We start from the raw sequence: 14,076 nt of genomic DNA, 5'->3' as shown, positions 1-14,076 counted from the left end.
CAAAAATGGTAATAATACAAATATTTGAGCAGCACCGTCAGGGTTATATTGCTACACGATTTAAATGTAATCCTGAGGGAGAACCATTGAAAGTGAAACACTGATGCCATCGTCATTAACATTGTACAGCCCAGATTATGTGATACATTTTGCCCAGTTTGGTCAAGCAAGATGAGGGATCTGTCATGATCTCTACCCTGCACTTCTTATTTTGGAGGTTGGGTGGGGCTTTGTGCCTCTCTATCTGTTTTTCTCTCTCTCTCACTCTCTCTCTTTCTCTCATTACTGCCTGCATTTGAGGCTGCCACATCCACAAATCTGGTACCAGAGCAAAAAAATTTAATAAATTGCCAACAAAGGTGACGTCAGCCCCAAGTGTTTTCAAATCCAAATTAAAAACAGTTTTTTTTTTACTCATGCAATTTTGAGTACTTCCACATTTCCATGATATTTCTTCCACTAAAAGCTCCTTTATTTATACTTTTTCAAATGTTATGTATTTCTCCTTCCTTTTCTTTCTTTCTTTCTTCATTTCTGCTACCTCCAGTTCTGTTTCCTGTTATTTCTTCAAAGCCACCGTCTCTAATCCGTGCATCATGGCCGGCCTAACCACTGTTTTATAAACTTTGCCCTTCATCCTACCGGAGACTCTTCTGTCACATAAAACACCAGACACCTTCTGCCAACTGTTCCATCCTGCTTGGACGCGTTTCTTCACTTCTTTACCACACTCACCATTGCTCTGTATTGTTGACCCCAGGTATTTGAACTCGTCCAACCTCGCTATCTCTTCTCCCTAGACCTTCACTCTTCCTCCTACACTCCTCTCATTCACAAACATAGATCACGAACATAAATTCTGTTTTACTTTGGCTAATCTCCATTCCTCTCCTTTCCAGTGCGTACCTCCATATTTCTAATTGTTCCTCCGCCTGCTACTTGCTTTCACTGCAGATCGCAATGTCATCTGCGAACATCCTAGGTCCAAGGGGATTCCTGTCTAATCTCGTCTGTCAGCCTGTCCATTACTACCACAAACAGGAAGGGGCTCAGTGCAAAACCCTGATGCAGTCCCACCTCCACCTTAAATTCTTGACATACCTACGGCACATCTCACCGCTGTTCTGCTGTCCTCATACATGTCCTGTACTATTCCAACATATTTCTCCGCCACACCAGACTTGTGCATGCAGTACCACAGTTCCTCTCTTCGTACTCTGTCGTAGGCTTTTTCTAGGTCTACAAAGTTACAATATAGCTCCTTCTGATGTTCTCTCTATTTTTCCCCGAGCATACTCAAGGAAAATAATGCATCTGTGGTACTATTTCTAGGCATGAAACCATGCTGTTGCTCGCAGATACTTACTTCTGTCCTGAATCTTGCCTCCACTACTCTTTCCAATAACTTTATTGTGTGGCTCATCATCTTTATTCCTCTGTAGTTTACTAGTAGTAGTATTGTAGTACTCTTTCCATCTACTTAGCACACTACTGGCATCAGTCAACACATTTCCATCTCTATCCTTCATCATCATATCTTTTTTCCTCTGTCGTTTCCACAGTTCTGAACATCACCTTTGTTCCTAAAAATGAGGACTAGCACACTTTTCCTCCATTCTTCTGCCATCTTCTCACCCACTAGTATTCTATTGAATAAGTTGGTCAAAAACGCCTCAGCCACCTCACAAAACTGCTTCCATACCTCCACTGGTATGTCATCAGGATCTACTGTCTTTCCATTTTTCATTCTGTTCAGTGGCTCTCTCACTTTCCCCTTAGTAATTAGTGGCACTTTCGGGTCATTCACAGTGCCTCTTTTACTCTGCCTTCTCTCCAATTTTCTTCATTCATTAACTTCTCAAAGTACTCTTTCCATCTACTTAGCACACAACTGGCACCAGTTAACATATTTCCATCGCTATCCTTAATCACCTTTACTTGCTGCACATCCTTGCCATCTCTATCCCTCTGTCTGACAAACCTGTAGGGATCCTTTTCTCCTCCTTTCTTATCCAACCTGGTGCACATGTCGTCATGTGGCTCCTTTTTAGCCTTCGCCACCTCTACCTTTTCCCTACGACGCATCCCAATGTATTCCTTACTCCTCTCCACAGTCCTCTCTGTGTCCCACTTCTTTGCTAATCTCTTTCCTTGGATGACTTCCTCTATTTTGGGGTTCCACCACCAAGTCTCCTTCTCCTCTTTCCTACCAGAAGACACCCCAAGTACTCTCCTGCCTGCCTCTCTGAATACCTTGGCAGTAGTATTACAGTCTTCTGGGAGCACTTCCTGACCATCTAGAGCCTGTCTCAACTCTTTCCAAAAGGCCACACACGTATTTGAATGCTTTTAATCATGTAAAGCGCATTGAGTTACCTTGTGTATGAAATGGGCTATACAAACAAATTTGCTATGCTTTGCTATACCGTGCTGGTCGTCCTTGTCTCTACTGGGTGGTTCACCGGGATGTCGAAACTGAGCGGGATCTCGTCCATGTTGGTGATGTGGTTGGGCTGGATGTTTTTGTCGGCAATCTTTCTACTGCAGTAGGAGTGGAAGATATCCAGCTTTTCCTTGTAATCCACTGGTAAATGCTGCACTTTGGTTGTCCCTGCCCGGAAAGATATATGGCACCTTTTCATAAAACGAAAGCACCAAGACGGACCTCCTTGAAAATCTTTGATTTTCATTTCTTCTGTAAGCGTGATTGCCCTCACTCAAATGTGACTGGAAAGAGGCTTCTCCCGGCTGTTCTTAGATCATTTATCCATTGCTCAATTTGGTCTTCCTACCCGAGCCAACTTTCCTTGTTTCCGTGGAAACTTAGCTTTGCTTTCTTGACTGGGCAAAGCTTATTTTCCTGCTTCCTCCACTTGCAAACGATGGATTTGTTGATCTTGAATTCTCTAGCGGCTGCTCAATTCCCATGTTCTTCCGTGTAATGACAGCTTGCAGTTTAAAGTGTGCTTCGTAAGCATCTCCCTTCATAATTGTCATGGCCGGGGTCCTAAGCTTAACTGATGTTTTGCACAATTGGACATACCGGCACTATATATGTCGGACAAATAAATTGTAAAAAAAAAAATTAAAATTAAAAAAAAAAAAAAAAAAATCCTACATTGTGATTTCTGTATTTTTCTTTTTGGATTATCTCTCTCACAGTGGACGATGAAGATTTCAGACCCTTCGATGATTTCTAAGTGGGAGAACTTGCAAAATAGCAGGGTGTTCAAATACTGATTTTCTTCACTGTAGTATAGTACATTCCTTTTTACACACTGCCTGTGCTTAGTCATTCGTTTTTTTTGGTTTTCCCTAAAAATGTGTCATTTTGGAGGGTGGGGGGGAATTCCACCCAGGACAATATATAAAATAGCGCTAATTACTGCCACTTTATAGTATTACACATTCCTTTTTCCCCAAACTACCAGCAATGAATTTGGACTCCACTTCTGCCTGTGATGGCACATTAATACATTAAATTAAATGTATTGATATTATTGGAAATAACACCTAGTTTTAGTTTCATGAGCAAAAACAAAGTAAACTTGCTAGTGAATTTTTGACCATTAAGATCCTATCCCTGTTTTGTCAGTCCAAATTTTTAGTTTACAAATTATTATTTCTATGTTGCTACTTTACTGGACACGAACATACACAAGTTTTATGATAAAATTTACCACACTGTTTTGAACAGGCGGCATGGTGGAGTAGCTGGAAAGCATTGGCCTCACAGTTCTGAGGAGTGTGGAGTTTGCAGGTTCTCCCCGTGCTTGCGTGGGTTTTCTCCGGGCACTCCGGTTTCCTCCCACATCTCAAAAACATGCAACATTTATTGGACACTCTAAATTGCACCTAGGTGTGACTGTGAGTGTGGCTGTTTGTCTCTATGTGCCCTGGGATTGGCTGGCAACCAGTTCAGGGTGTACCCTGACTCCTGCCTGCTGACAGCTGGGATACGATCCAGCACTCCCGCGACCCTTGTGAGGATAAGCGGCTAAGGAAACGGATGGATGAATGGATGGATGGATGGATGGATGTTTTGAACACACACACACATACATCAAAAATATTGATTACAGTCAGGCTGACAATAGGCAAGAACCGGCTTGATGAGGAGCCACTAAAAAGGAGGCTTAATCGGCTTCCGGCTTTTACAGAGCCCAGCATGATGTCTGCTTCTACTCGACCAAAGCCTTTGTAATTAATAAATACTCAAAGATAACTCTACTCTCTCAAGATTCTTATTTAAAGACAAAATCACTGACTAAAAAAAAGAATCAGAAAGAAATAACTCCCAACAGGACTTTACAACCAGCCAGCCTCACACGATTTACCGACAGGGGGAGGTCAGCTTGCTAGACCGCGCCTTTATGTGCACATGCACAGTGACATGTCAGAAGAGGCCAGGTTTGGTCATATCGACCTTCAGTCAATCAATGCGCCCGATCGCCAAATTGGCCACCTCTGAATCTTTTTTTTTTTTTGGTACGCGGTCACACAATCTACCAAAACTTCCTCGGTGATCAACGCATTGGCCATCCCTGCTTTACAGTATTTTTTTTATTTTAATAATGGCTATGATTATACAATTTAATGCAAACACACCCAACTAAGTAGAGACAGACTGACCAGTTGCCTCCAAAGCTTTGGAGATTTGGCGCAGGGAGAAGCCCATTTCCAGCAAGGGCACAGCAATTGCAGGAGGGGGTGGAGATGTTGATAGCCTGCTGCTGGGGTCGGAGAGAGCTGGAGCGAAAAAGAATATGAGATCATCATCATTAGTGAATGACAGTAAATATCAATAAATAATCAGTACAGAATAATTAGACTTTTCCAGTGTGTCACATTGCTGACTGCAGTCTTTTCAAACAGTGCAATCTAGTGATTCTGTGATTAATGTTTTGACAGCCCTAATAAAACCCTTCAAGCAGTCTTGAAACTTGGAGGAAGGCTTAGTATTCCAATCTAAAAGGGACAGGTAAAGTCATGTAAACATGGCATACTTACAGGTGCCAGATCGGTTTTGGGGCCTGCTTGGCTGAGAGTCAGGGGAGGTGAGGCTCTGTCTCCGACCAACATCATCAGAAGGCGATGTTGGTAGAGATGACACAGGAGGTGTTTGTGCTCGTCGAGTTGGAACCAAGGTGGTTGTTGGGTAGCTGGAGAACATTTGCCTGTGCCCAAAGAAAACCACTTTAATTTCATGACTTAAATGAAAAACATCCATCGCCCAAGAAATCTATACAGCCAAGCTTCTTACATACCAGATTCCAAAAAATTTGGGACATTGTGCTACATAAAAACATAATCCAATTATTTTCAAGTTATGTTGAAATTATATTTAATTGAATACACTACAAAGACATGATGTGTAATGTTCAAACTGGAACATCCGTCCATCCATCCATCCATCCATCCATCCATCCATCCATCCATCCATTTTGAGACAGTTATCCTCATGGGAATGGTGGAACCAATCCCAGCTATTTTCATGCAGGAGGCGGGGCACACCCTGAACTGGTTGCTAGCCAATCGCAGGGCACATATAAACAATCATTCACACTCACATTCACACCTTTTTGTCATAGTGGATTGTTAGCTGTTGTATTAGGGAGGCTTCAACTACTGAAGACACATTCCTGGTGTTTTTCAACATACTTTGACAATGAAGATGCTTATGAAAAACCCTCTTGTTTGAATAAACTATATACTATAGTTATAAGCACATTCCTAACACTATTACCGGTACTGGTAATTCAATCAATTATTTTACTGCAATGTTTTAACATGCATTAGTATTTCTGCAGTTGAGCTGCGTAGACTTGAAGATTGTTCCTTCAATAACTCGCTGATGCTCTCGCCCCTCCTCCCAAGTGTAATCTGTTATGACATAACTTGTTCCATCACATTATGAAGAGATACAATAAATACAGGCCTGTAATTGTTTCCTATGCCATTGTGAAGTTATCATCCACCCATCCATTTTGTAGCACTTAGGCGGAGTTGGGTTGCTGGTGCAGTAGCTTTAGCAGTGACACCCAGATGTCCCTCTCCCCAACAACTTCATCCAGCTCCTGCGGGAGATTCTGAGGCATTCAAAGGCCAACCGAGAGACAGTCTCTCCAGCGTGGTCTCCTGGGTCGTTCCTGGCGTCTCCTTCCAGTGGGATGTGCCCGTTCCCAGGGAGAACTCCGGGAGTCATTCAAATCAGATGCCCCAGCCACTTTATCTGCCTCCTCTCAATGCAAAGGAGCAACAGCTCTAATTTGCGCTCCTCCTGGATGACCGAGCTTCTCACCCTTCTCATGACCCACAGCTTGTGACCATAAGAATGTAGATTGGCTGATAAACTGAGAGGTTTGCTCTTCGTCTTAGCTAGTCCTTTACCACCACAGACCGCTACAAAGTCTGCATCACTGCAGTTGCTACACGAATCTGGCTATCGCTCTCCCGCTCCATTCTTCCCTCACTTGTGAAGAAGACCCCAAGATTCTTTAACTCCTCCACTTCGGGGGCACTTCAAATACTTGGGGTCAACAATATCCAGAGCATTGGTGAGTGTGGTAAGGAAGTCAAGCAATGGGTCCAAGCAGTTTGGAACAGCTGGTGGAAGGTGTTTGATGTGTTATGTGACAGAGGTCTCTCTGCTAGGATGAAGGCCAAAGTTTATAAAAAAGTGGTGAGGCCGGTCACAATGTATGGATTAGAGACGTTGCCACTGAAGAGACAACAGGAAGCAGACCTGGAGGTGGCAGAAATGAAGATGATAAGGTCCTCTCTAGGAGTGAGCAGGTTGGATTGGATTAGAAATGAGCTTTTTATAAGGACAGCCAAAGTTGGGTGTTTTTGAGACAAGGTTTGAGAGAGGAGACTTCGATGGTTTGGACATGTCCAGAGGCGAGACAGTGAGTATAATGGGAGAAGGGTGCTGAGGATGGCGGTGCAAGGCAAAAGAGCGAGAGGAATACCAAAAAGAAGATTGATGGATGTTGTGAGGGAAGACATGAAGGCAGTTGGTGTGAGAGGAAGATGTCGGAGATAGGCTTAGATGGAAAAAGATGACACGCTGTGGCGACCCCTAAAGTGACAAGCGGAAAGGAAAAGAAGTTCAGCAGACAAATGTCAATTTCTCATCAAGTTGACTTAACACAGAATTGCACGACTTTGGTGAAACATTATCACTCAAATCATCAAACTTCACATTGCCAACATCATCACCATTGTCATTGACGTGCATCATCAACAGTAGAATCAGTAACTGGGGAGTGTGGATCAATACAAATGAATTGTTTGCTTTCTACTCTGTCATGATATTTCTTAATCATGTTCATCTTGTGTTTAAAATGGCCAGGAGTCAGGACGGTATAGTCTGCGTCGCTAACCTTGTTGTTTATCAGGTATGGACCCTGATATCCATCTGATAGGCCAGGGAGTGTTATGACTAACACTTTTTCACCAGAAAAAAAATCTGTTCTTTTGACTTTTTGTCATAATTTGGTTTCATTTTGTGTTGAGAAGTTTTCAAGTTTTCTAGCAAAGCCTGTTCCGAAAAGTAGAAACGCAGACCAAAAGATTGATCTAAGGATTGCAACTGAGCCATTGCTCCTTTAGTTGCTTATGTGGCCCCGTGTACATTGTGACCAAAAATAAGCTCAAAGGGATTGAACCCTAAAGATTTCTGAACTGATTTCCTGACAGCAAACAACAACAAATGCACAACCTCATCCCAATCTTTCTCTCAAAACAATAAGTCTTGATCATATTTTTCAAAGTTTGATGAAACCTCTCTAACACTCCCTGCAACTCTGGATGATAAGCAGTAGACTTAACCTGTTCTATGCCAACTGATACATTGCTCGTTGCAACACCTTGGACATAAAATTTGAGCCCTGATCAGACTGGACAACCTTTGGGTTACCTAACCTTAAGGTGAAAAACTTTATTAAAGCCTTGATAATGACAGGAGCAACAATCCTACAGATAGGAATACCCTCAAGAAATCTGGGAGAAGCACATATGAAGTGAGCAGATCGTGATGATCAGATATGGGTTTATGCAGTGGACCAACGCAGTCAATGATAACTGGATTGAAAGGTTCCTGTCATGAGCAAGGCTTGGCCACTGCCAAGAGGAGCGTGACCACGCCACTGCTCAGGCGGTAACATCTGTCACCGCTCACAGCTGTTTCACATTGGGACTGTAATTAGACAGGCAATTAAATTTGAGTTTTTGTCACTGCCAGTTCATTGCTTTGTATTAGTGAGTATGCTTCACCACATCCCGGGTTACTCCGCTTTTTAGCTTCATAGTCATCGAACCCTGTTTCTCATTTTTGGATCCTACTTTCTTGGACTGTGTATTTTTGCATCTTTTTAGTTGAGAATAAAACCCATTGAACATTATGCCTTTGCCTGGGAGTCCTGCATTTGGGTCCACCCCTGTACCGGAGGGATGTGACAGAACAAACTGGCCAGAACAGGACCCAGCAGGAAAGGTGAGGCATCGGCGGGCACGTCACCGGGGACGTTGTCTGCCCAAGGACCAAGCATCTTCTATTCGGGTGGGCTCCGTTATATCTTCCTCTCCTGCCTGGTCACCCGCACCGCCCGTGCATCATGACTACATGCCAACCACGACCCGTTCACCAATGTATATCCTTTTGGAGTCAGATTTTTCGGATTATGAGGAAGACCTAGATTCTGACTTGGACAATGAATGTGAATTTTCCCTACCGGTGATGAGTCTCGATGAGTTTGTTTCGTGGTTCCGGGCCTCCAGCTCCCGGGTGCCTTCGCCCTCTGAGTCCAAGTCTAATCCTTTTTGGGGAACCCGTTTGGCCATCTATCCGGGTCCTGCGCGTGGCGGCCAGAGGAGACGCCCAAGCAGGGCGCCCCCTTGTGCCTCCCGCTGCTCGGCGACCAAGACACCGTCATCGTCCATCCACGTCTCACCTGCGACCGAGCCTCAGCCGACCGCTGTTCCAGCAGCGACCAAGCCACCGGGACCCAGAGCTGATGGCGAAAGCCCAGAGGGAGGAGGGGTCCGCAACTCCCATGCAGCGACTCAAGGATCACAAGGTCTATCTATTGCGAAATGTGGGTGGAAATAGAGAGGCAGAGTGCCGAACTTAAGGTCCTCACGAAACAGGTTCGGAGGGAATTAGATAACCGTCCGAGCTATGCCCACATCGCGGTTGCAACGGACTAGCTGCTGGCCCACCCTCATGCCGCGGTAGCAACCGACCCGCTCCAAGCCAGATCCACGTCGTGGTGGCAACCGACCTGCTACCGAGCCAGGTCCACATCGCTGTAGCCACAGACTCACTGCCGACCCAAGCTCATATCGCGGTGGCGACAGATCTCCTGGTAAACCACTCTTACGGTGCAGTAGCAACTGACCCGATACCAAGCCACGCACACTTTGCGGGAGCTAGCGATTCGTTTCCGTACCTAGCTCACGTTGCAGGTGCCAACAGACCCACTGCTGTGCCACACACGTTGCGGTGGCAACACACTTCCAAGTGACCGTCGAAGTAAAATGGCGGACTTGGCAAACGAAGACAAGCCTGCCAAAGCACCTCCAGTGTTTGTTTCCCAAAAATACAAAACTCAGAAGCGATCTGCAGAGGGCTCAAGTGCAAAGGATGGAGAGGATTCTGATAGAGGAGACAAACTACTTTCCTCCAATTAAAAGGGAGAGGACTTTATCATTCCCGTCGCTCCATTCTGTTCCCAAGAACAATACATTCATGCCCCCCAGTTTCTGCCACTCTCCCACTGGGAACTCTGACTCTTAGCCAGACGGGAAGCCAGTCGGGTTCCGACGAAAGCCCCCGACTGTCATTCATGGGAAACCGCCCAGTTCAGGTGTGCCAAGTCAGAAAGAGCATCAACGCAGCATTCTGCGGCCTGTGGTTTCTTCAGGCGCCACCTTCTAAATCCCACACTCCTATTCAGACCTATACTTCCTCATCAAAACACCATCTTTTTAGTAATAAACTGGAACCTAACTACACTCCTCAAAAGAAACAGCATTACTTGCCAACTTCTACAACCCCGCAGCGTCACTTTGTGCACTAATAAACTGCTTTCTAGACAAAAGGTGATCATTACCCAACAAACTGCCACACTTAACAGTGAGACATGAGTTACTGCCCTTTGAAGATAGGTCATCAGTCTCACTGTCAAAAGAATGAACCATAAAACTTCTTTTCCTATTGGCTTGTCCCGTTAGGGGTCGCCACGGCGTCTAATCTTTTTTCATCGTAGCCTATCTCCTGCATCTTCCTCTCTAACCCCAACTGCCATAATATCTTCCCTCACAACATCCATCAACCTTCTCTTTGGTCTTCCTCTCGCTCTTTTCCCTGGCAGATCCATCCTCAGCAACCTTCTCCCAATATACTCACTCTTTCGCCTCTGGACATGTCCAAACCATCGAAGTCTGCTCTCTCAAACCTTGTCTCCAAAACATCCAACTTTGGCTGTCCAAATAATGAGCTAATTTCTAACCCTATCCAGCCTGTTCACACCAAGTGAGAACCTCAGCATCTTCATTCACTCTCCTGTCACATAACACACCAGACACCTTCCGCCAGCTGTTCCAACCTGCTTGGACTTGTTTCTTCACTTCCTTACCACACTCACCATTACTCTGTTCTACGTTGACCCTAAATATTTGAAGCTATCCACCCGTGCTATCTCTTCTCCTTGTAGCCTCACTCGTCCTCCTCCGCCCCTCTCATTCACACACATACATTCTGTTTTATTTCGGCTAATCTTCATTCCTCTCCTTTCCAGTGCATGTATCCATCTTTCTAATTGTTCCTCCGCCTGCTCCCTGCTTTAACTGCATATCACAATGTCATCTGCGAACATCATGGTCCAAGGGGATTTCAGTCTAACCTCGTCTGTCAGCCTATCCATTGCTACTGCAAACAGGAGGGGGCCCAGAGCTGATCCCTGATGCAGTCCCATCTCCACCTTAAATTCTTCTGACACACCAACGGCACACCTCACCATTGTTCTGCTGCCATCATACATGTCATGTACTATTCTAACATATTTTTCTGCCACACCAGACTTACGCATACAGTACCACAGTTTCTCTCTTGGTACTCTGTCATAGGCTTTCTCTAGATCCACAAAGACACAATGTAGCTCCTTCTGACCTTCTCTATACTTTTCCACTAGCATCCTCAAGGCGAATAATGCATCTGTGGTACTCTTTCTCGGCATGAAACCATACTGTTGCTCGCAGATACTTACTTCGGTCAGAGTTTACCCTCCATCACTCTTTCCCATAACTTCATTGTGTGGCTCATCAACTTTATTCCTCAAAATTCCCGCAGCTCTGAACATCGCCTTTGTTCTCAAAAATGGGAGCTAGTACACTTTTCCTCCATTCTTCATCCATTTTTTCACCCGCTAGTATTCTGTTGAATAAATTGGTGAAAAACTCCACAGCCATCTCTCCAAATTGCTTCCATACCTCCACCGGTATGTCATCAGGACCAACTGCCTTTCAATTTTTCGTCCTTTGCAGTGCCTTTCTAACTTGCCCCTTACTAATCATTGCCACTTCCTGGTCTTTCACACTTGCCTCTTCAACTCTTCCTTGTCTCTCATTTTCTTCATTCATCAACTTCTCGAAGTATTCTTTCCATCTATTTAGCACACAACCGGCACCAGTCAACACATTTCCATCTCTATCGTTAATCACCCTTACCTGCTGCACATCCTTCCCATCTCTATCCCTCTTTCTGGCCAACCCGTTGAGATCCTTTTCTCCTTCTTTCGTATCCAACCTGGTGTACATGTCATCATATGTGTCTTGTTTAGCCTTTGCCACCTCGACCTTTGCCGTACGTCGCATCTCAAATGTACTCCTCCCGCGACTCCTCAGTCTTCTCAGTGTCCCGCTTCTTCGCTAATCTCTTTCCTTGTATGACTTCCTATATTTTGGGGTTCCACCACCAAGTCTTCTACTCCCCTTTCCTACCTTAAGACGCACCAAGTACTCTCCTGCCTGTCTCTCTGATCACCCTGGCTGTCGTAGTCCAGTCTTCTGGGAGCTTCTGGTGACCATCAAGAGCCTGTCTCACCTCTTTCCGTTAGGTCTCACAACATTCTTCCTTTCTCAACTTTCACCACATGGTTCTCTGCTCTACTTTTGTCTTCTTAATCTTCCTACCCACGACCAGTTATCCTACACATCCCCAGCCTATGGTGTCGAGCTACACTCTCCCCTACCACTCCTTTACAGTTACTAACCTCCTTCAGATTACATCGTCTGCACAGAATATAATCCACCTGCGTGCTTCCACCTCCGCTCTTGTTGGTCACTATATGTTCCTCCCTCTTCTGGAAATAAGTGTTCACTACAGACATCTCCATCCAAAGTCCACCACCATCTGTCCCTCAAAGTTCCTTTCTTGGATGCTGTACTTACCCATCACTTCTTCATCGCCCCCCGTTTCCTCTACCAATATGTCCATTCCAATCTGCACCAATCAAAACTCTATATCTGGGATGCTCAGAAGTACTTCATCTACTTCCTTCCAGAATTTCTCTTTCAACTTGAGGTCACATCCTACCTGTGGGGCATAGCCGCTAACCACATTATACATAACACCATCAATTTCAAATTTTAGTCTCATCACTCGATCTGATACTCTTTTCACCTCCAAGACATTCTTAGCCAGCTCTTCCTTTAAAATAACCCCTACTCCATTTCTCTTCCCATCTACTCCGTGGTAGAATAATTTAAACCCTGCTCCTAAACTTCTAGCCTTACTACCTTTCCACCTGCTCTTCTGGATGCACAGTATATCAACCATTCTCCTCATCATCATGTTAACCAACTCCTGAGCTTTTCCTGTGAGAGTCCCAACATTCAAAGTTCTTACACAGTTGGAGGCTCTGTGCATTCCTCTTTTTCTTCTGATGACGGATCCAGTTTCCTCCTCTTCTTTGTCTTCGACCCACAGTAGTTGAATTTCCACCGACGCCCTGCAGGTTAGCAGTGCCGGGGGCGGGCGTTGTTAACCCGGGCCACGACCGATGCGGTATGGGATTCTTTAGATGAACGCTCATATTTGTTTGGCACAGTTTTTACACCGGATGCCCTTCCTGACGCAACCCTCTGCATTTATCCGGGCTTGGGACCGGGCTACAGATTGCACTGGTTTGTGCCTCCCATAGGGCTGCATTATCGGGCATGCACAAAAGAGTGAACCATAAATGCACCTGACAAGTCATATATGGAATCATTCCCCATAGAAGTCATGAAAAAATGTCTTTCGACATCGAACGAGTCACTGCAGAAGACTGAAAAGTACCAGGAAAGTCACACTCCAACTTCTCTGTACTGAGTGAACACTCTGGAGAAACAGTGACAATAAGATCAGCACCAGCTTGAGCTCCCGTAAGATCATTGCCGAGCAACAAATCAACCCCTGGAAATGGAAGAGTCAAGAACACCAACTTTGAGGGTGTCAGAAATCATACGTGAAGTCAAATTCCCAAAATGTAAAGGAGCAAGAGAACTGCCACTTATACCCTGAAGAATAACTGAGTTAGCTGAAGACTCTGCAGAAAAAGGCAAAATATGATTCAAGATCAAAGATTGAACAGCTGTGGTGTCCCTCAGAATAATCATGCGGCGTGGGGTAGAATTATCTCTCATTAGTGAAACCGAACTAGTGTGAATAAAAGGGAAATACTCCTTCGGAACTTCCGAATCTGAAAGTTTATTGTCATGAATAAAACTCTCCTTAGAACCACCTGAAAAGAAAGGCTTAGATAGATACATACGTGCGATAGATACAAAAGCTTTGGGAAACCAGTGGACTGGTTTTTGTACTTGAGCTTTTGGCAAGCAGAAATCAAGTGACCACTTACAATAAGCTCCAGATCTGCATCAGATGATGTAAATAAGAAAGAAAAATAAATGTGAAAATGTAAATGTTACGAAAGAAAAATAAAGAATGAACAAAGAATGAATGCAATACAATGTTATACATAACTAAATATAGTAATAAGGCCAGTTATGAACACTGCCCTTAACTTGGCT

General features: G+C 44.6%; 1 protein-coding gene across 10 annotated transcripts in view; it reads right to left on the bottom strand.

Moving 5' to 3' along the window:
• The window catches only part of herc1 (HECT and RLD domain containing E3 ubiquitin protein ligase family member 1), a 219,481-nt gene that overhangs the window by 68,803 nt on the left and 136,602 nt on the right, over window positions 1-14,076 (bottom strand). For all 10 annotated transcript variants that reach the window (XM_061815706.1, XM_061815707.1, XM_061815705.1 and 7 more), the window contains 2 exons: window positions 5,011-5,177; window positions 4,633-4,749 (listed from right to left, as the gene is read on the bottom strand). In XM_061815706.1, the coding sequence (XP_061671690.1) occupies window positions 4,633-4,749; window positions 5,011-5,177 (284 nt within the window). The remainder of the gene's footprint in view (window positions 1-4,632; window positions 4,750-5,010; window positions 5,178-14,076) is intronic.

Source organism: Syngnathoides biaculeatus, chromosome 3, assembly GCF_019802595.1.
Source record: "Syngnathoides biaculeatus isolate LvHL_M chromosome 3, ASM1980259v1, whole genome shotgun sequence".
NCBI classification, from domain to species: Eukaryota; Metazoa; Chordata; class Actinopteri; order Syngnathiformes; family Syngnathidae; genus Syngnathoides; species Syngnathoides biaculeatus.
This window is presented reverse-complemented; position numbering and strand designations above follow the sequence as displayed.